This window comes from Gallinula chloropus, assembly GCF_964237585.1.
Source record: "Gallinula chloropus genome assembly, chromosome: 4".
In the NCBI taxonomy this organism is placed as follows: Eukaryota; Metazoa; Chordata; class Aves; order Gruiformes; family Rallidae; genus Gallinula; species Gallinula chloropus.
The window spans coordinates 22,571,003-22,592,321 of NC_140088.1; the positions used below are offsets into that span (position 1 = coordinate 22,571,003).

Sequence of the window (21,319 nt, forward strand, 5' to 3'; positions counted from 1 at the left end):
TGTGGGATATTTGCTCTGATGTCAGGGCTTGAGAGGTGCCACAGGGATGTTTAACTAGGAGCTGGGAGCATGTCCAAGTATTTATAAGCTGGGACTGTGAGAGTTGCTCTGTGTTATCTTCAAAAGATAGACTGTCATGAGCATGGGCTTGGGCTTTCTTACATTTTTCCTTGTTTGCAGTGCCATGGCTGAGACATCTGGAGCAGGCAGAGACATGCAAGAGACAGACGAGGGACCTGTCCCTCCTTGCTCCAATTTTTGGTATGGTGGATGAACCCCCTCTCTTGCTAGTCTGTTTCCCTGCTCCCCCACATCCCCCCGGCTCTGGGGAGTGAGCTGTAGCACTGTTCCCGGCGGCCACGGCCGTGGGTGTGGGGTGACGCGCCCCTGGGAGCGGACCACGCTTTCACAACTTTGATCTCCGCCGGAGAGTATTCCCAAGGAGGGGGTGTCAAATGACTCAGCTCCAGCAGCTCCTGCAGGGAGGAACACCCCAACCCGCACCCCAGGAGAATGGGGTCCTCTCCATGGGTGATACCCGGGTGTTCCACCTGCCCTTTGCTGGACAGCCTAATGGTGCTTAGTTTCAGACTCGTTATTTTTGGGGGACTCTGGCATCTGCAGTCAGTTAGCAGTGTCCTCTTTCTCCTCACATATGTCCATGCATTTGCCTTCGCCCTTGATTTTTTTAAAAATAATTTCTTTATCATAGTGGTATCTGCAACGACCTAAAGGGCAAGGAAAGCTTCAGTTCAGACATGCTGCATTTTTTTTGACCAAGAAGTGTCAAATGCAAAGCTGTGGATGAGATTATTCTAGAGGACAAACATCTTCAAGTTAAGACAAATGCGCTCAGGATTTTGAAGCTTAATGCTAGAGAAAAAACCCAGAACTATCCCTCCGTCTGAGCCGAGCAGCACTTACAGGCAGACAAGCCTAGGCAGGTCTGGTTGCCAACGCCCTGACTCCCAACTCCAAGTCCCGGTTCCAGTGTGAAGCTGCTGGATGCAGCTAATTAGCAGAGCCTGATTCACCAGCCACGAGCCCCTGAGCGAAGCAATGCTAGCTTTTTCCCGGCCCAGTGCCAGGACCTCGCCCACTCCCAGTGCCGTTTCCTAAATTGAAGTGCAATTCACAAGGTGAAGGCGCGTTTTCCAGCAGCACCGGCCTGTCCCGAATTACACCCTTTATTCTGGGTGGCACCCGCAAAAGAAAACCTGAAAGTGCTTTAGTAGCATCTCTAGCTGATGGGAAACCTATGAGCAGAGGATAGGTTGTGCTAAGCACAGCAAAGGGCTTCATCCAGGTCCTGGCCACTATGTCGCAGTGTTGCGGGCACTGGGGGAGATGTCCTGGATGTCACTGGCAGTGGCAATCCCCAGACCATCCCTGGCTGGCTGGGGCTGGTTTGGAGGCAGAGCCAGCCAGCAGCCCGTCTAAATATTTTTTTGTCTGCCAGTGTGGGCTGCGGTGACCTTGGGGAGACACTAAGCCAAGTTGCAAAAGGCTTAGGGTGGTAATTGTTCCCATGATGTCTGTCCTCCTTCAAACCCTCATCCCGGGGCGGGTGAGGGTGCCAGTGGCTGGGTGGCACGACTGGGTGGCATGGCTGGGTGGCACAATAGGCAGGATCTCTGAGCATGACCTCATCCCCATCAGGGCTGTTTGCAGTAGCCTTTGAGTGGGGGGTGCTTTCTCCCTGGTGGACCTCCTCCATTGGACCTTGCCCTTTCGGCCTTTCCACTAGCTACTTATAAAAAGAAAAAAGGCTTTATGCAGCAAAAGGCTTATGGTCTTTAAGCCTGTGAGCTGCCGTGGTGTCTTCACTGGGGTTTACTTGTATACTGCCTTGCCTTGCCAGGCTGCTGCGAAACTCAGCATCACACATCCCCGTGTCCCATGAGCTCCATGGCGCTGCCCAAATCCCTGCTGCCTCCGCACCACCTGCCTGCACCTGACCCCACTTGGTGTCGGATGTCCTTCCGCATCCCCTGGCCCATCCTCCCCCGCAGCCGGGGAGACACCTGGCACCCACTTTGGGGAGGAGGGGACCTGCCTCACCCCAGCTACTGGCCCTGTCAGCTCCTCGGGGCAGGGATCTCGTGGTGTTTGCCTCACACGAGTTATTTTGCAGCGGGCTGAAATTGCTGGGGATGGGCAACAACAACCCTGGCAGGCAGCAGGCAGCGTGACTGGCCGCTGACGGGATGGGGTGGTAAGTGGCAACGATGGCATTGATTCATCACCTCCCACGCCAGGATGTAATGGAGAACACTGGGACCCAACTCACCTCGTCACCTGCCTTTAGCAATCCCTGTTGCAGTCCCTGGGACAGTATGAGCCTGGCTTGGGGTGGGGGGTATTGGCTCGCTGGTGTGGTTTCTGTGCATGATGCAGAGATGTGCCTCCAGCCACATCCAAGCACACCATCTATCTCATTTTCTTTGCCATCATTAGATGCCATTTAATTACTTCATTTGATTTCCAGCTGAAGCTTCCCTGAGAAGACTATTGTTTGTGCAATCACATCCCCTCCATGTGACGAAGCACCAAAGCAATTGAGCCTTCTGGCCCTGGGAGGAGGGTGGGCTCAGAAAGATGGGATCAGCACCGCATGGTGACCCAAGGATCAGCTTAACATTGCAATGTGTTTCCCTGGAATGGGAACAACCACACAGCTTCCACTGGTGATTTGGTGAATCAATCCTGTCCTCCTGGGACAGTTGCTGCTGTGTGAATATACCCATGACGGTTCTTCATTCCTACCCATTTATTGTCACCTTTCTCCTAGGCTCCAGCTTCACTTGCCACTGCAGCCAGCATTTTCCAGCATGCCTGTGTGGGGTTAAGATCTCAAACCCACGTTTAAGCACCTCGGCAAACACAGTGCGGCTTTACAAACACTCTCTCTGAGCTTCTGCACACAAAACACCCTGTTAATTATTTGCAGCATGAGATTTGGCATCTCAGGCGCTCGGGCTGCGAAGCCCTGAGTGTTTCCCAAGCAGCTCTGCCACCAGGGTGGCTTAAGGTTAGGGTTATGGTCAAAAATGCGAAGATGCTTTGTCCTGTGCTTGCAGCTGAAGGCGCTTGTAGGTTATGGGTGGAGGGAGGTGGGCACTGCAGCTGTGCCCGGGTCCTGGAGTCTCCAGCATCCTCTTCCACTGCAGTCAGGAATCAATGAAGTAGAACTGCTCAGACACTGCCAGTGTGGATGTCTGTTAGCAGCTAAATACCTGTCAGTCTCCCCTCCTTGCAGTGCCACCATTTTATAAAAAATCCCTTCCTCCCTCAGAGCACTAAGTTGTTGGGTTTTATAGCACTGCAACCCTAGATTGACTGGTGCAATGAACGGGGATTTAAGGGCTTGCTCCTGGGCAAAGGTGTCTTGCAAACTCATTGGGAGCAGCTGGCTGCAGCCTCCAGTCCCTGGGTCCTGAAACAAGGGCCACTTGTTCATCCTGGCTGGCTGGGCTGGGCTCAGCAGAGGAGGAGGCAGCCAGCTTCCCTCCCTGCATGAGGAGGGTGTCCTGGGGTGTCTCAAGCAGCAGTGGGTCAGTGCCAGGGGGAGCCCTGACACTGTGCAGCTTTGGCTGGGGCAGCATGAGGTTGCTGGAAGAAGTGGCCAGAATCAAGTGCAGATCCTTGGACCTCCCTTTGCAGCCCTTTGTTTCTTTTCCTGGGAAGGTGTGAAAACCATCAGGAGTCAAAGGGAGACTGTCCCTTGGGGTGGTACAGCAGTGTGACCTGCACCTGCCTTGCCCTGGCCCCCAAAACCTAAGATGGATATCAGAGACACATACTGTGACCAACCCTGGCAGCTAAATCCCTTTCAGACAGCTGAAGAACCCTGGGCACCAGCAACCCCTTGAAGGAGGAAGATTAAAATGCCTCATAAAACCAAGACCTGAGGAGCATCTCAAGCATTAATGAACTTACTACACATGCCTGTAAGGCAGAAACAATAAGTTTGTTCTTGTGGCAGGAGTTGAAGCAGTAGCAGTCCTTGCTGGAGGTTGATTTTGATGCTCCATCTTCAGAGCAGGGCAGAAACAGGCAGTTTTTATGCCACATCTTTGGAGCAGGGCAATAAAAGGCAGTTTTGATGCTACATGTTTGAGCCATGGCCTAAAGCAGTTGCACTTTTTCCCATATGATGCAATCCCACAAGCCCTGAATTTCCTTCCTTTTCTTTCCCATTTTGGGCATGTTTCGCTCGGTCATCCCCTGCTGTGCTGATGGTGCTGGAGGAAGGCATGTGGCACTTTCCCCCTGCCTCAGCAGCTCGTGCCCTGTGACGGCTCACATGAGCCTGTCCCCACCACCCTTGACTCAGCTAATTCCCCCTCACCCAAGGCATTGACCAAGCTCCTGTTGAAGCTGTCCAGGCACTGGCAAAGCAATAGGTTGGAGTGGCAGAGGATGGATGACCAGGACTATCATTGCCACCACCACCAAGTCCATGGCCCCACCACCAGCTGCCACCAGAGCAGCTGGCTACGCGCAGCAAGTGGAGCTGGAGGTGGGTGCTTGGATCCCTGCACCAAGATCGGTGGTATCTGACCTGCATGAAAGTGGGATGAACATCTGTACCTGCTTACCAGGCATGTTTTGAGCATCACATAATTAATGTTTGCTCAGCAATTGAGGCTGACGGGTGCTTAGCATTATTAGTGAATGATGAGTAGCTGATGTTGTTGATGTTGCTGCCTCGATACGTCTAATTTCAGCATCTGGACTAAGCAAAAAGGCCAGGGGCAAGACTGACGATGACTAGACCTTGCCAGGCTTTGTCTCTTTGGAGGTGGCTTCCTCCCAAAGCCCTGCACGCAGGCACCCCTGCCCTGCCTTGGCAGCCCCAAGTTTGCAACCATATGGTGGTTGCGGTGGCAGGAACAGGACTTGTGCTGGTGGCATGGTGGGGCGAGTAGCTCCCCTTTCTAAGGAGAGAGTCCAGTGAAGGGCTGTGAAGATGATTAAAAGCCTGGAGCATCTCCCCTACAGAGAAAGGCTGAAAGAACTGGGGCTGTTCAGCCTTGAGAAAAGAAGGCTAAGAGGGGATCTTACTCATGTTTATAAATATCTCAAGTGTGGGACACAAGGAAATAGCCAGCCTCTTTTCAGTGGTCTGTGGAGACAGGACAAGGGGCAATGGCTGCAAGTTGGAGCACAGGAAGTTCCACACCAACATGCAGAAGAACTTTTTCACAGTGAGGGTGACAGAGCACTGGGACAGGCTGCCAGGGGGGTTTGTGGAGACTCCTTCTCTGGAGATATTCAAGACCTGTCTGGGTGCCTACCTGTGTGACCTGTCCTAAGAATCTGCTTTGGCAGGGGGGTTGGACTCCATTATCTCTGGAGGTCCCTTCTAACCCCTACAATTCTGTGGTTCTGTGATTCTAAGGCAAGGTGTGCAGAACCTCCAAGCCCAGGACAGAGGGAGTGAGAGTGGGCTTTGGAACACAGAGGGGCCTAAACCAAAGCTCAATCCAACATGTATTTAACCCACCCTGATGCACAGGTACAAGACCAGATGATAGAATTGAATGTCTGTAAAGTAGAAATGAGTTACCCCAGCCCTCGTCCCACACTGCTGAACACAGGAGTAAGGGACAAGTGTTCACACAGGGATGCTCGTTTATTAACTTATCGGTGGTGTGGGGGGGACACCATTGGTGAGAACGATGCTTGTGAAGCCTTAAAAAAAATTACTTTCAGATTATGCCAAGATCAAAAAAACTAAGCCACTGTCTTCTCTTATCTCCTCCGCCCATAATCCTACTACCACCCAGCAGGCACTGCCCTGAGCAGCTGGTTTGTATTTTTTTATGAGACTGTTCTGGGGAGCTCCAGGGGTTTTGTGGTGCCATGTCCCCAGGCAGCACAGTGGCCTCTGGTGGCAACAGCTCACATCTAGCCCTGGGGAAAGAAACCTGCAAATCTGTCTGAGGGGCTGCTTGCTCCCCAGGAAAATTAGGAGCAGAGTCCAAATTGCCAGAGGAGAGGCATCTGTGTGTGGGGCACAAGGCTTGGTGCTGGGCAGGATTCTGAGCACACCCGCAGACCCCAACTGCCCAACAAAGTCCTCAACTCGTGGCCCTGGAGACCCATTTAAGCTCAGCCCTGGGCACCCAGTCCTGCCCTGGCTTCTGTAGTGCTCCTTGCATGGCTTTTGCTGTAGGCAGCTCATCTCCAGTGCCCTCTCCTGGTGATCCACCTCCTGGATGGGTCTCGGAGCTGGGCTGCAGTCTTGTCCCTGGCCCATCTCCTGCAAGCTCCAGGAGCTGAGTGGCCTACAGCTCTGGGTCTCCTAAGGGCATTCTATGAGGAACCTGCATGCCTAAGGCAAGGTGTCTTGTGCTGTAATCTCTTCTATAAGGGGGAATACATTGCTTGGGATTTCTTTCTTTAACCTGGTCCCCCATTTCTAAGCAGTTTATAAGTCCTTTACAGCTTGGAAGGTCTTTCTCCCTCTGCTCAGTTTGGCTGCACCCGCCTGAAAGACTTACTAGCACATCAGCCTCCTCAGGAAACCAAGCTGAGCGTGTTTGGTGAGGCATGGTTCTGAGGACTTCCTTTGGGCAGAGGTCCTGGGCGTAAATATTGGGGAGACCAAACACAGCCAAAGTGAGCCTCCCTAGTGGTTGGTTTCATCTTCCTTTAGCTCATGTGTGTGGCATTAGCTTCATTTATTTATTTCCGTAAAAGTCCCTAGGTGCTACAGGGCAGGTAGGTGGTATTCAGTGTCACAGCAAAGGTGTCTTGCCTTCCTGCAGCAGTTGCATCTTCTGGCTTTGTCCCAAAGGACCTCATATCAGGAGCAGAAATGAGTATCAAGTCTTGTCTGTGGTCCATGTTTGCATGCAATGCTCTTGTCCCCCTTCCCTGAGGTTCACTTCCTGCAGGTTAGGAGATCCTTCCCTCTCCATCAGGTTTGACTTCAGCTGGCCCAATCACCTGTGCTGCTGGGAGGGAGGACTGCCAGCCTGCAGCCTGTCAGCAGCAGGAGGGGACCCAAGCAGAGGGTACACCCATATTTTGAGCCCCCTGGATATTATGAAGCCCATCGTCGAAGAAAATGTGGGGCTGGATCTGGGCAAGGATGGGCCCTTTGGGAGCCCCATCCATGAAGAAAGCCTCGTCGATGGCCAGGCCCCATTCCCGGAGTGTCTTGATGGCTCGGATGCCCATGTCCCGGCCACTGCGGGCCGTCACTAGGTAGGTGCGGATGGGGGATTTTTCCTGGCTGAACTTCTTGCGCATTTTCCCAAGGTGCATGGCAAAAGCCTTCAGGGGACCCTGGAAACACAGCAAGATACTTGGGAGTGGGTGAAAAATAAGGAGACATCTACTCTTGCCTGTGCAAGCCACTAGTTCCTCTGCCAGGGTTTCTCGTGGATCTGCAGAACACAGGGACACCTGTGGGGTGCAGGACTGGGCAATGGTGTGAGTGGTGCCATGCACTGGGGTGCTTGGGAGGAAGGTGAATGTTGTGGTGCTCACCGTAATCCTAAAGTGACCAGGAATGTGCCACCCACTCAGGGAGTACAGTGCCTCAGGGTCCAAATCCCGCAGGGACTTGCACAGCAAGAGGTCCCAACCTACAAAAGGTGGTGTCAGGGGTAACCACAACCCTGGATATTTGGAACCTGATGCTCATTTATAGCAAACATCAGATCCATCTCCAGTGGACCCTCACCAGGGACCAAATGGTGGATGCAAAGGGAACTCGTGGGATTTGTGCTTTCTTTGGCTATTCATGGCAAAGCCCTAGCAGGATAGATGCTCATGGTGGCCATGAAAGTGAGGTGGCTTGCTCACCTCTCCCATGGGCACAGCCTCCATCGCCCGCTCATACTGCAATGCCCCCTCCAGCCCCTGCTCCCGGAAGACTTGGTCCGTCTCGTCGGAGAAGAGCACGGCATCCCCGTCGAACACCACGCGGAGCAGGGTGCTGGGGGCCTGCACCTCCTGCTGGAAGACGAGAGCTGCCGAGACCCCTGCAAGACAGAGCGAGGTGAGGCTCAGGAGGGACACCTGGGGACAGGTCGTGTATGGCCAGCTCCTCCCCGCGCATCTGCCGTGGGCCCGTCCCACACTGTCACATTGGGGTCTTCAAGACAGGTGGCTTTTCTGTGGGGGTCAGCTCAGCCTTTATAGGGCTGGGCTTTTCTCCATTGGGATGGGCAAGAAAACGCTGCTCATCTGAGGCTGATGTCTGGAGACACACTGAGGTCTGCTAAAGGATGATGGGTGGTTATGCAGCCAGGAGCAGCCCTCCTCCTGGGGCTCGCTTACCCTGGCTTTAATGCCCAGATTTAGCACTGCATGCTGTGAGTAATGGGGACTGGCAGCTCCGCTTGATTGGGGTAATTAGCTTAATTACAGGTGTCTTCCTACAAACTGCTCCCTGCCCACGCTCATCCATGGACCCTGGCCCCTGGATGAGGCACTTGTCAGAGCAAAGATGCTCTTCAAGGAGGCTCCGGGAACGTGCTGTGTAGTGAAGGAAAGCCCAGGCTGCAGATTGTTGGCTCCTGACCTTGAAGGACTTTGGTCAACTGATGTGCTCATACCCAAGCAAATTAATAAGGAGGCGATTAACCCCATTAGAGCTGTTGGGGAGACTGCACTCTCTCTGATCCAGGTCAAGCATGTGCTTACATCTATCACTGAGCACATGGTAACTGCATGTACCAATAGAGCTGATTTCTACAGCACCCTCACAAAGCCCTGGGAATCACTGATGCACTCTCATTGATCCAGGGAGCAGCTGTGGCCACCACGTTTGCTTAGAAAGGCTTAAATATCAGTCAGGGAATGACCAGCCCAGGGCAGAGCTATGGCCAGAATTATGCATAAAGCACTTGTGAAGTTGTCTGAGAAACTCTGACATGTTTGTAGGTGGGGGCAGAAAATGAGATGGAACTGTTCAGGACTGTACTGGTAATCAGTGTGCTGTTCCTCCCCCAACCCTGTGAAAGCACAGGCTCTGATGTTGCCTCTTGGTACTGAGCTGCTTGGGAAAAGTGTGGTGGGTTTTGGGACATGGGGTGGAGGGGGGAACGCACCTCTCCGGAGGGCATTGCAGACATCTGTCCTGTCAGCTGAAAGGAAGAGCTTGACACCATGGGACTTCAGGTACTGTGTGGAGTCCTCGTCGCTGACAAAGCAGAACTTGGAGATCTCCAGGCCTTCAGGTCAGGGGATGTGAACAAAGTCTGTTATGGGGACACATCCTCCTCGCAGCCCCCCCTGCCCTGCACCTGCACCCCCTCCCTGGGTCTCAGCATGCTTTGCTACAGAGCTCAGGGCAATTAATTTCCCAGAGCTGTGTGGGGATCCTGCCCATGTTCTTGCTGCATCTTCTTGCCCTGTTGCTTCTATGAAACTGATGAATGCAGTTAGGCTTTCCCTTCACCTCTCCCTTAAATTATTCCAAAATAATCCCTTCTCCTTGTATCCCCTGGCTCTGCATTCGCCACTGATGCTCCACTGTGGTGCCTTATCTGCTTCTCAACCTCCCAGGGGAAAGCAAGCACCCCCAGGGATGGGGTTCCCCCCTTACCATAGTGCTTGGCGCTGTTGATGATGCGCACACCGCTCTCTGGGCTGTTGTTGGAGAGCACCAAGATGTCAAAGAGGTCCTTCTCTGCTGGGTTGCTCTCTAGAAGCTTCTCATTCACATATTGTACTGCCTGTGAGAAGATGAGACCCTTTTGGAGGGGTAGGATGGCAATGGCTTTACCAGAGCTCTGTCGCAGTTCAGGTTAGTGGTTTGCACTGCATCTGACAGCTATGGCAGGGTTATGGAGAGCCAGACAGAGCAAACATCTTACAAAAGTGTTTACCAGGAGGGCATGGAGCAGAATACCCCACCAAGGGAGGGGTAGACACGTGGGACTGGAGAGGAGCATATATCCCAATGGCCAAGAGGCCAGGACGGGCATATCTGCACCCCATGATGTGAGCTGAGACTTAAAGCTGGGAAAGCTCAGTTTTCACCCCAATCCCGCAAGTGACTGCATGTGTCCCTGACCAGGCGTGGGGCTCACCTGGATGAAGGCAAAGGCTGTGCCTGGTGGCAATGGTTTGTCCTGGCTGGCCTGCTGGTGCCTTGTGTACTCCTCCTTGCCCTTCTCCAGGTAGAGTTTGTGCTCATCCTCCAGGTTGAAGATGGCTCTGGTGGTCACCGCAATGACCAGTGCCTTGTTGGGGTCTTTCTGCAGGACAGAGAGGAAAGAGGGCTTTGGGGAACAGCAAAGAGGGAGCTTGAGGAGGTGGGATGAGCAGAGGGACACAGGGCTCCACCAACCAGGGTTGTGGGGTTGGGTGTTGGAAGCATTGATGCCAGAGGGCCTTGAGAAAAGGAGTACCAAGCCCAGTCTTCATCTTCAGGCCAAGGATGGGGTGGGTGGTAATGGAACCTTAACCTTTCTGGTAAGTACCATATGCTTTGAGGACAGCTCACACCAGAGGGGATTACTTCAGAACATTGCTGTTTGTGGGCACATCACGGCCACAGTTATATGTTTTTGCTGAGCTGGGCACTGCTGGTTTCTCTATGTGTACTGGAGGTTTTACCCTTCTTTTGTGCCTGCTCTGGAGAGTCTAATAAAGTCCCTATATATGTCCCTATATATAACAGAATGCTGCTGCTTTCTCCCTGCTCCAAAATTCAAGTGTGAGCAAATGTATCCATCCTGTCCATGCAACTGGAAGTTCAGTTCTGCAACCTCTTCCCAGGTGGAAATTGTATGGACTTCATGGAAACCAGCATCCCTGGGACAGGCCACTTCTGCTGAAACCCTGGCACAAGCAATTCAGGTCACCACAGCTCCAAGTTGTGATGTGTCATCTCCTGCAGTGGCATTTCAAAACTTGCTTTAGAAATACAGGATGCATGTTGTGCAACGAACAAACTTTTACCTGTTTCACATCGGTGTTTATGACTGTGCTTTCAGGCTCTGCCATCTTCGACTTTCAGCTTCAAAGAAAAAACCACCCTGATATATAAGAAAGAAAAAATAAACTGATACAGAATAATACAGCCAATCTAGAGAGGGGGAAGAGTGACAGAGAGACAGAGGAACTCCTATCCACCAAGTAGAGCTGCCCAAATGAACCTGCTTCTGCTGACAATAGCTCTGCTCTGAGAAAACTTGGTCTAATTGTTCCAATTAAAAAGGATAGAAAAGTGGCTTTTCAACCACAGACCACCACCTTTTTTTTTTTCTTTCTTTTCCAAGAGTATTTTTCTCTGGGGTGAACTGCTGAAAGCAGTTGTGAAGCTCTTTTTCCAGAAAAATAAGTCTGCCTTTAAAAGCCAAAATAGGTCAGATCTTATGGGTAGGCCTCTAGTTCACATCCTTACTGCCTTTCTTGCGGTTTTTGCCTGAATGGCAATTTTGTATCCACAAATAACCAAGTTAATTGCATGAGCAGCTCATTTGCAGCTGTAAAAGTTCTGAGTAAGAAGAGATGTGCGATGTGGCTTGGGTGCAGGATGGGCCTATCCCTTGATAGGGCTGGTCTGCTCCTTCACAGCCCTGTGAGCCAGCCAGCCCCTACACAGAAGGTCTTGGTGCAGGACATGCTAACTTGGGGGTAGTTACGTGGTTTGCCTGTGCCCAGCAGCTGGATCACAAATCCCATCTGGCTTTGTACACCCAGGTCCTGTGGTTTCTGTAACCAGCGTGCTGTACACATCACGTCTGTGCACTAGTCAGCATTAGTGGTGGACTTTTTTGGTTCAGCCTGTGGGATGGGAACTGTTCCCATTCCCACCAAGGAGGATCCCATGGGGTTATTTCCACCCAGCAGCTCCTACAAGTACACTGCAGGGTTTCTCTGGGGAGCAGAGGCAGCAATGACTGCTCTACACAGAGGTGCTGGAATGGCAGGGGCGTTAAAACGTCATGTATTGGTTCACGCCCTACATGATTACTGGGTTGGGGGGCTGTGCAAGCACACACCAAAGCCAGCATGCAGTGTAAAGGGCAGGTCAGGGTCTCCAGGGAGACCTTTCTTTTGCCCCAGTTTTCTTTAATTCATTTTTTATTATTCAGGGACTGCAAAGGGACTGCCTGGGCTGGTAGGAAATACACTCGGCTGATGCTAGCGCCGAGAGCTCAGCACTTGCCAGCACTTGCATGTCTGCCCCCCCGGCTCCCCCCCAGGGTGAACACCCTGCCCGCAGGGCTGGTCCCCCAGTCAGGGGGTGCTCCCCCAGCCAGGGGGTGCTCTGCTTCCTCCACCCACACCCCATGCCGGGAAGGGGCTCCCTCCCAGAGGGCGGGGCAGAGGGTGACAACCGCCGGTCCCGCTGAGCAGCCAGCAGCTTCCCCCTGACAGGGTTTCAGCCAAGTGCTTTTCTGAAAGCGAAAATAAAACGAGAGGACGCGGAGCTGCGCTGCCCTTCCCGGGGGGAGAGCTCCACCTCTGGTTCCCGCTCCCTTCTGCCGAGCGCTGCAAGTTAAGCCCGGTCTCTCCTTCCTACCTGCCTGCCTCCGACATCTGCGGCACCTTTTACTCCCGGAGAAGGGTACAGGCGCATGCAGGCAGCGCTGCCGCCAGCACCCCCCGCACCCAGTGCCAGGCACGCAGGATGCCCGCGGGTCCCTGCAGCTCACCCCGCGGCTGCCGAGCACACGGCGGACATTCCGCCCCTGCACAGAGACAGGATCATTTGTGCGAGAGAGGAAAACCCCACACTCACCGTGAGCGCGGCCTCTGCTCCCCGGCACAGCCCGGCCAGCGGCAGCATCCAAACTCTGCTCCAGATGCTGCTGTTTATATTTCCCCCTCCCCGTGCCGGCAGGAAGCAGGGCTGGGGTGCAGCCCCGCTCCCTGGCGTGCTGGGATTTGTAGGCAGCCGGCTGGGTTGGCGGCACGCCCGGGCCGGACTGCGTTTCTCAGCCGGCGCCGCACAGGCGGCTTGCGGCCCGTCGGGCCTGGCCTTGCCCAAGGCCGCGCTTTGGGAAAGGGGCTCAGCCCTGGCCCCGGTTTTTTGGGCTCCTTCGGAGTTTGTGCTCAGTCGCCACTTGCTGCCCACAGCTGCTGCGGGGATGTTTACTCCTGTATTCATAGCGTGCCTCCAGGCCTCTCATTGTCCAGCCCGTGATTACATAATGATGATGGTTTTGACCAAAAATGCAGGTGCAGCTGCTCAGGGGCGGCTTGCAGCGTGTGCAGGCAGATGCGGAGGTCTGGGCCAGGGAGAAGGGCTGGCAGGGTACAGCTGGGCCTCACCACATTCGCAGTTTTACTGTAACTTTCTTAGGTCCTGTTTCCCTTCTTTTCTGGAAGCTGCACTGCCCTGAGCAGGGGTGATGTTTTGGGCTGAGACCTTGCTCCCCTGGACAGACTATGCAGCATCCACCCCTGCAAGGCTCACACTGGTGGAGTAATTCAACACCCCCTTTCTGCCCAGCAGTGAGATTTTGAGCAGGAGGGCTGACAAAGAGGGGTGGCTGCCATCCTGCAGCTTTTCCTTTTCCCAGCCAGGGCACATCCCTGCCCTGCTGATGGAACACAGCCCAGAGTAGCATCCTCCTCAGCCTGGATCCTGTCAAAGGAGACCAAACTCACCTGCATTAAGGCCAAGCAGCTATCCCACTGTATGGCACCAGGTTATCACCAGCATCACCAAATCTCCCAAAGTGTGGGCTACAACCAGGGTCCTGAGCAGCTTGGCATCACTGCAATGCTTGTCTTTGCAAGCAGCCTGTCAAAAAGGGTACTGACATGCCCAGCTTTTAGCATGCCTATGCAAATCCCCTTTCCCTGACTGACTCTATTGGGCACATTCCCTTTTCCCCTGCCCCCCCTTATACATTTCTCTCATGAATTCTGTAGGACTGCCAGACTAGAGCAAAAAGTCTTTTGGTGTCTGTGTTCCCCCTTCCCCACATCCCACCAGGTTTGCTGCAGCATCATTCCTGCAGCATCTCCTGCTTCTGGAGATAACGATTCTCTGAGTAGTAGGAGTGCAGGGTGCCTGTGAGCAGGATGATGTTTTGGGTGGCCAAGAGGCAGCCCCAGCACCTCTCCCATGGTCAGGTAGCAACTATGGCAACCCCTTGTTGGCCATGTGAAAATCTGACAGGACCAGTGAGCCAGGGTGGCCAGGCAGTGGCAGGATGGGTCTGGGTTCTGGGACCAGTGGGCATCAGCCATTGGGCACCAGTGGTATCGCTCCTTGCTTCTGGCACTGCCACCAATTTCTGTGGTCACAAGGCAGGTTTGGAGCTGACTTTGCTGAACAGACAGCTAAAGGAAGAGGTGTGCTAGCATAAATTTAATATGACAGGGATGCCGATGAAGTCACTCCTGGCTGTGTGCCTGGTGTTGCTCCCATTGGCACTGGGGGATGGAGCCACTCAAGCAGTATCACTTCATCCTGCCTGTCCTCCCTGCTGTGTTGGAGCAGAGCATCCGTGTTCATCCTCATGTCCACGTGCATTTCCCGGGCCCCCACAGGGTGCATTAAACCACCACATGCCCCTGTGGGCCAATGAGCTGGGCTCCCCAGGTACAGAGTTCACCAGGGATGGATGCAGCCATGCACCACCCCCTTACAAGCATCTGTCCCCTTGCCCTAAATGCCTGCAGCCCAGCATCCCTGCAGGGATAATTTGGAGAAGCAAATTTGCCAGGACAGAGACAGGCAGTGATGCCTGCCAGCTTCTCACAGGCATGAGGGCAGGTTTTGCTTCCTGGTCTGTTAGGGAGTTCCCTGATGGCTTTTCACCTGCGTGAGCAGTGCTTGGGTCAGTGGTGAGGTGGGGCTGGTGGAGTTGCTGAGGCCACCTGGTTCCTGGGCTGGCAAAGCAGACTTTCCTGTTTCAGCTGTAGGGTGCAGCCACCATCCCTGCTGCACCCTCGGCTACGTGTCTTGCAGGGTCCCGTCTCACCCCGCAGCATGCCCCTGCCTTGTGTGGCAGCTGGGCCAGGAGCCTGCGCATTGGAGAAGGGAGACTGAGGCTGGGAAGGAGATATATCGGTAAGTCTGGTTTTGGGGGCCTGGTCAGAACAGGGTGGGAGCAAGAAGCAGGACTTCCCCAGCCCCTTTTCTAGGAGCAGGGATGTTTGATGCTTCCTACAGAGCCCACTGTGGATTCAGTGCCTCTCCTGCCTCTCCCCACACCCTGTGGGGCTGGAGCGAGCTTTCCTTTTAAACAAGGGCCAATGTCAGATTAAGGCAACACAGCCCATGGGGGTCTGGCAGTGAAAGGTGCTGAGATGCCTGATTCTGTGCCGGGTAGGTGCCTGCTCACCCATGCTGTTGTGTCTACTCGCTGCCACAGCCCGAAGCCTCACCTCCTAAACATCACAGGCATGTCACTGGCATCTGATTTCCATGTGTGGGGACAGGAGAAACTGGTCATTAAAGCTGCTGGCTGCAAGGCTGTGAGCAGAGCGCCGGAGTCCGGTGGCATGGATGTCCCAGGTGGCCCTGGGCCAGTCACTTAACCGGCACTTCATTGCCCCAGCAATGATGCTGCAGGGATGACAGCAATTTTCAAGTCCCTCCAGCACTATGTCTGCACGCAGCAAAGCCCACAGTCAGAAGACTTAAAGGCTCTTGCTGACTTTGTGGGCTTGGCAGAGGGAAACGAGTGATGTTTCTCCCCAGGAGGATCCCTGTGCCACGGCCCGGCGGAGTGGGCAGGAGGTGGGCAGAGTACAGGCAGACCCAGGTGGTGTTGGCTGCTTGGGCAGGGGCTCGCTTGGACAGAGGGCAGGAGGCTGGGGCAGCCAAGACAAACAGGCACATATCTACCAGCCTTGGTCACGGCGCTGGGGGCAGCTGGTGCCGTGATGGCTGCAGATGCCCACCGCACAGGCAGCCTGGCTCCCGGAGTGCCTCACCCGCTGCTGCTCCTCGCATGAATGGAAGCAAGAAGGAAGTTTTGGCTACAAGGAAGCACTCATGCTAGAATAAGAGCCCTGCTATGGGGAGAGCAGCAGTGAAAGAGCATTCTGCTTTAAATGTGAAGCCTTCCCTCGAGCTGCGTCAGTGTTCCCATGGGTCAGGCTTACGCAGTATTTCAGAGCCAGCGTGACCCCAGCCCGAGGCAGCACCACCGTCTGCAGCACGGGCACCAGCCCTGCTGGAAGCCTGGGAGCAAACCCTTTTGCTCCTCAGTCCTGCTGGAGGGGTAAAAATAGGCGAAAAAGGGTGTTGGCTAATGGTGGGGCTGAGCAAATCCTTGGCAGTCTCTGCTGCCCAGCCAGGGAGGAGCCAGCACAAAACAGCTCTTGTTTCTATTCCCCCTACAGCCAGGTGATTCCTCTTCTCAAAAATAAGGGAAAACTGCCTAATTCACACACACCACACACCCCCCCCACTCCCTCCCCTTCATGAAGGCAGGCTTGCAATGATATAAATGGAAAGCTGTAGGCAAGGGACTGGCTGGCACAGAGCCTTCCCTGCCCGCAGTTCCCTCCTGCTCCATTTCACACCTCATTGCCAAAGTGGCCAAGCCCTAAATGTACTGTGTTTTAATTGTGTTAATTGTGTTTGCTCTTATTAGAGCCCTGGGCCACCAGCAGCACATGTGCTACTGTGTGGGGAAAGAAACTCCCCACCCTGTTAATTTTCCTTGTGTCCCCAGGTCACCCCAGCTTGGCTATGGTGGTGGCAGCCAGGAAAGGCAGGGCAATGGCTTCCCCGCTCACCAGAGGCCCCATAGCCATCACCACCACGGCTCCACCTGGCGTCCTGGGTGGTTGGCTTAGCCGGATCCCATGTGAGTACGGTGGTGCTTGCCCTGCTCTCTTGGGCACAGTTACTTGGGGTGGGCTCCCAGACTCTGATGCATCATGTCCATTTCTTTTTCCCTCCAAATCCCTTTTCCCATCGGGGTCCATTGGGGTGGGGATGCTGCAGAGTGGTACTGTGGCACTCAGGGAGTGCAGGGAATCCTTGCTGTGTGTTTGGGGTGTTGTCTCTAGCCGCAGCCTCTCTGCATGGGGCCTGCCCAGGATCATGGGGGAGATTTTGATAGTATAACTCCTTCATGCTGAAGCATCAGAAAGGGGTTTAAATGCATTCTACATGGTTTTGCTTGGGTTTAACTCTTTTCTCCATCTCTGCTCCTTGAACATCGCACCAGTACCCAAATGGGCACTCATCACTGTGACTGTGGCAGTGGCCATTCTCCTCCTCCTCTTCCTCATCTGCATCATCAGGTGCTGCTGTGGCAAGAAGAAGCCCAAGAAGAAAGAGAGAGTCAGCTTGTATGCCATGACTGGCTCCACCACTCCCAGCCTTGTGCGTCTTGCTTTCCCCTCTCCCCCACCTCCCTCCTCCCTGATAGAGTTGCTGCTGTGTTGCTTGGTCCTGGGGGTGGTGGGAGCATGGCATGGCCAGACATGTGGCTGGGCATGTCCTGAGGGTTAGTGCTGCTCTCTGTTGCAGGTCCAGCCTGAGATGGAAGACCTAGAGCTGGGCACAGAGCAGACAGGACGAGGAAAACTGCAGTACTCCTTGGAGTACAACTTCCGTGTGCAGGAGGTGGGGATGCTCATGGCCATGGCACAGCAGAGTAAAGTCTTTGCTCTTGCATGGTCCCTCTTTTCTGCCCGCTGAGGTTGGCCATACCCTCTTACTATTCCCCTGCTGCCCATGGCCCGTCGGCTGTAATGCCCACGTGGCATGGAGGCATTCCCCCCCTGCTGCACTAGCTTGTTTTCCACTGAATCCCCAGTCATCTGGCTCCATCCTGTCCACCTGGTGACCTTATGCATTGTTCCTTTTAAGCTGAAAGTTGGTGTGAAGCAGGCAGCTGAGCTGAAGGCCATGGACAGTGGAGGCACATCTGATCCGTATGTGGTTGTCTACCTAACATCTGATACGAAGAAGAAGTATGAGACCAAAGTTTACCGCAAGACCTTGAACCCCATCTTCAATGAGAGCTTCACTTTCCAGGTAGGACACAATAGCTGGTGATGATTTTATGGTCCCATCAAGAGCATTGCATGCACACTGCTCCCCAGGCACGAACCTCTCCAGGCAGGGAGATGCCTTTGCAACCAGGATCGGAAAGTATCAGTCAGAAAGACCTGTTACCATGTCTGCTGCCCTGTCCCATGGGGAAGGGCTGCCACCAAGGAGTGAGTCCAGGCTTTCAGGTCCTTCCCTGCAGGTATCCCAGGTGGAGGTGCCTGAATCCACACTGGTGATGCAGATCTACGACTTCAACCGCTTTACCAAGCATGACATCATCGGTGAAGTCCGCCTACCCCTTGCCAGTGTCAACCTGCAGCACGTCATTGAGCAGTGGAGCGACCTGGCGGTGGCCAGTAAAGTGGAGGTTGGTCCAGGCAGGTGGGAAACTGCCAGGAGGGATGCGATATTGCTTTTGCTTTGCTTACTACCACCCCAAGAAGCAGCACCTTGGGGGCAAGCATGAGGGTGACAGAGACCCAAGAAACCTGGGTCCAGCCCCAGTTGAGCTGGGTCCTCTTCCCAGTGCTCATCATTGGCTCCTCTCCACCAGGAAGAGCAGCTGGGGGAGATCTGCTTCTCACTGCGCTACGTCCCCAGCACTGGCAAGCTAACTGTGCTCATCCTGGAAGCCAAGAAGCTGAAGCGAATGGACTCCCATGGCCTCTCAGGTCAGCAAAACCAGCTTGCCCTCAGAGCTCCCTAGCCCTGCCCAGGGCTTGATAATGGCACACAGAGCTGGAAGGCCTTGAAAGCTCTCAGTGCAGAGACCTGCTTCCCTCTCCCACTGCCCTTGGCTGGCTCCTAGCCTGCCCCAGCACAGATGCTCCAGCTTTGGTCAGAGCTGAAGATATCTCCCAGGAGGAGATGTCATGGCTGGGTGGTACAGACAGCTTGAGGCAGGAGGAGGTGAACTCTGGGGTGGCTGGCAAGGGTAAGAGGGGTGGATGCTCACCATAAGGAGTGACAAGCAGAATGCCGTGCTCTACTTGGGAATGGTCAAGGGAAGTTGTTTCACTCTTCAGTGAAAACAGTCCCTTGTGCCATCCATGTCCTCTCTCTCCTCAGATCCTTTTGTCAAGGTAAATCTCATCCTGAACAAGAAGAAATGGAAGAAGAAAAAGACAACTGTGAAGAAAAATACGTTAAACCCCTATTTCAATGAAATGTTTGTTTTTGAAGTGCCTTTCAATCAAATCCAGGTGGGTTTCCCTGCAGAACCCAGGGCTGAGCTGGTCCCCACTGCAGCATACCCCTTCCCACTGACCTTCTTTTTTGTGTCTTTCTTCCCCTTCCTGCCAGAATGTGGATGTGGTCATCTCTGTCTGGGATCATGACAAAGTGACCAAGAATGAACCTATTGGCAAACTCTTCCTGGGCTGCCAGGCCACGGGCAACCAGCTGCGGCACTGGTCTGACATGCTGTCCAACCCACGCCGGCCCCTCGCCCAGTGGCACAACCTGCAGCCCCCAGATGTGGTCGACAAAGCCCTGGGGCTGAAGTCCCAGCTCAAGCTGCCCCTGCCCTCCAGGTAGTTGGTGGGAGCTCCTCTACCGCCTGAAAGAGGTGGACAGAGGGCTTACAAAGGGGTGAGGGTCTTCTGCTCAGATGCATCTGGACATGTTGATCCAGCTCAGTGTCAGCACATAGGTGCCTGGGTGCTCTTTTTGGCCAAGAGAGGATTTGGCTGCTGGTGCAGCTCATGTCCTGTGTAATGCCTGGAGCTGAGCAGCTCCGCACCCTGAACAAGGCTGGATGTGGAGCAGAGGATGCTGGAGGGGGTGGGGGGCTGGCATAGCAGCCAGCTCATCCCTGCCACTCAAGGGCTGGAGTAACAAATAAACACAAAGCTTCAAGCTCATGCAAAACACTGAGTCTGTTGGTATTTTTAAAGCAGAGGATGTGCAGGTAGCATGGGGTGGATAGTTGCTTTAGTTCCAAATAACTTGGCAAGAGGCGAGTCCTTGGGAAGGCCACATGTGTTCTGGGGAGGCTTTTAAACAAGACCAAAATCTTGAAGCACCCTGGGAGGCTTGAGAGGAGAGAAAGGATGAGCTACAAGGAAGGTGTTGGACATACAAGGCTAGCTAAATGAAACAGCAAAATCAGCCACAGGCTGTCCATGTGGCTTCACTCTCAGGAGGGAATCGCCCTTGCTCCAAAATGCTTCTACAAAGCAGCCACAGCACATGAAAGATTTGGGCTTGGATCATTGTATTTTGTCCCAAGGGACAAAAGCAAAGTATAGTAATAGCCATTGCCTGGGCTCTGGAGGGAAGAGAGCCTGGCACATTAATGAAGAGCCATTAATATTGAAAAGCAGTTAATCTGCAATTACCCAGAGCTCCGCAGAGTGACCACCCGAGAGTTAAACAAACACAGTGAAGCTGAGGAAGATTATGAAAACTCTTGATAGAGATTAATGACCTGGACTTAACTATATAAGGCTGCTGCATCTGCTTCTTGATAAATATTCTCCAGGCTTTGCTGTGACTGTCATGAGGGAAGAAATAACAGGCTGTTTTTTCAGATGGCTTTAAGAAGTCAAGTATGGTTTCTGCTGGGGAAGCAGCATCTGCTAGTGGCTGCTAATGAGATGGAGGAGGAAATTGGTCACCTGAGAAAAGACTTGTAAAGGGATGCTTCAAAGTCTCAGCCTTAAATTGGGTGAGAATGGGTTGTGCAGGAGGAAAGGTGTCTCAGTTGGGTTTGGGGTCCTGCATCCATCACCAGGTTGCCTTTGGTGATGCTGTGTGGTGATCTAGAGCTGTGCAGGACCCAGAAGGGCTTTTAGAGGTGTTGGGAAGAGGCATTTATTAATTGTGCATGTGTGTGTGCTTTTTCCAGCCCCCTTTTTTTGAAGTCATAGCCTTGAGGTTTACCAAATAATTTACAGGGCAGGGATGGGCATAAAGGCACATGTATATTAGTCTCAAAACAAACGTAGCTAAAAATGGTGCAAGGGACATCTTGTCCTTGAGAAACGTTGCCCCCAATACCAGTGCCCACTTCTCTTCTCTCCAACTTTGTCCCCGTTAAGAGCCCGAATCACTGGCATGGTTCTGAGGGAGCCAAGACTATGAGGGAAGTCTGTGGTGCTTTTCTGGGGGGAGCTGGGGACCCTGGGAGCAAGTGCCCATCTAGGCAGGCTCCAGGCAGCCTGGGCTGAGCCTTGGTGCTGTAAAGCTCAGCAAACGGATTTGTTTGCTCAAGAGGGAGAGGTGAGCATGTGGAGATGATCCCCACCCATGTCCAGTTTTTAACACACTGACAAGGGTGCTTTCTTCCTTCATCCTAGATTTCTGCTCTCAGTCTGCCTCGTGCTCTTTCAACAAGGCTTTGCATGTTTTCCCCCTGTGGCAGGA

General features: G+C 53.6%; 2 protein-coding genes across 2 annotated transcripts; one reads left to right on the forward strand and one right to left on the reverse strand.

Moving 5' to 3' along the window:
• Window positions 1–6,721: 6,721 nt before the first annotated feature.
• On the reverse strand, window positions 6,722–10,974 carry LOC311191328 (cytosolic 5'-nucleotidase 1A-like; the record flags this gene model as incomplete). Its single annotated transcript, XM_084263483.1, has 6 exons — window positions 6,722–7,299; window positions 7,822–8,000; window positions 9,072–9,194; window positions 9,569–9,698; window positions 10,056–10,223; window positions 10,930–10,974. 6 exons carry the CDS (start codon window positions 10,972–10,974, stop codon window positions 6,997–6,999), a joined length of 948 nt encoding a protein of 315 aa, XP_084119609.1. The 3' UTR covers window positions 6,722–6,996.
• Window positions 10,975–16,636: 5,662 nt separating this feature from the next.
• Window positions 16,637–19,489, forward strand: SYT8 (synaptotagmin 8; the record flags this gene model as incomplete). Its single annotated transcript, XM_084263654.1, has 8 exons — window positions 16,637–16,754; window positions 17,121–17,278; window positions 17,426–17,521; window positions 17,768–17,935; window positions 18,153–18,320; window positions 18,507–18,624; window positions 19,022–19,155; window positions 19,256–19,489. The coding sequence occupies 8 exons, from the start codon at window positions 16,637–16,639 to the stop codon at window positions 19,487–19,489; spliced, it is 1,194 nt and encodes a 397-aa protein (XP_084119780.1).
• Between the last annotated feature and the right edge of the window lie 1,830 nt (window positions 19,490–21,319).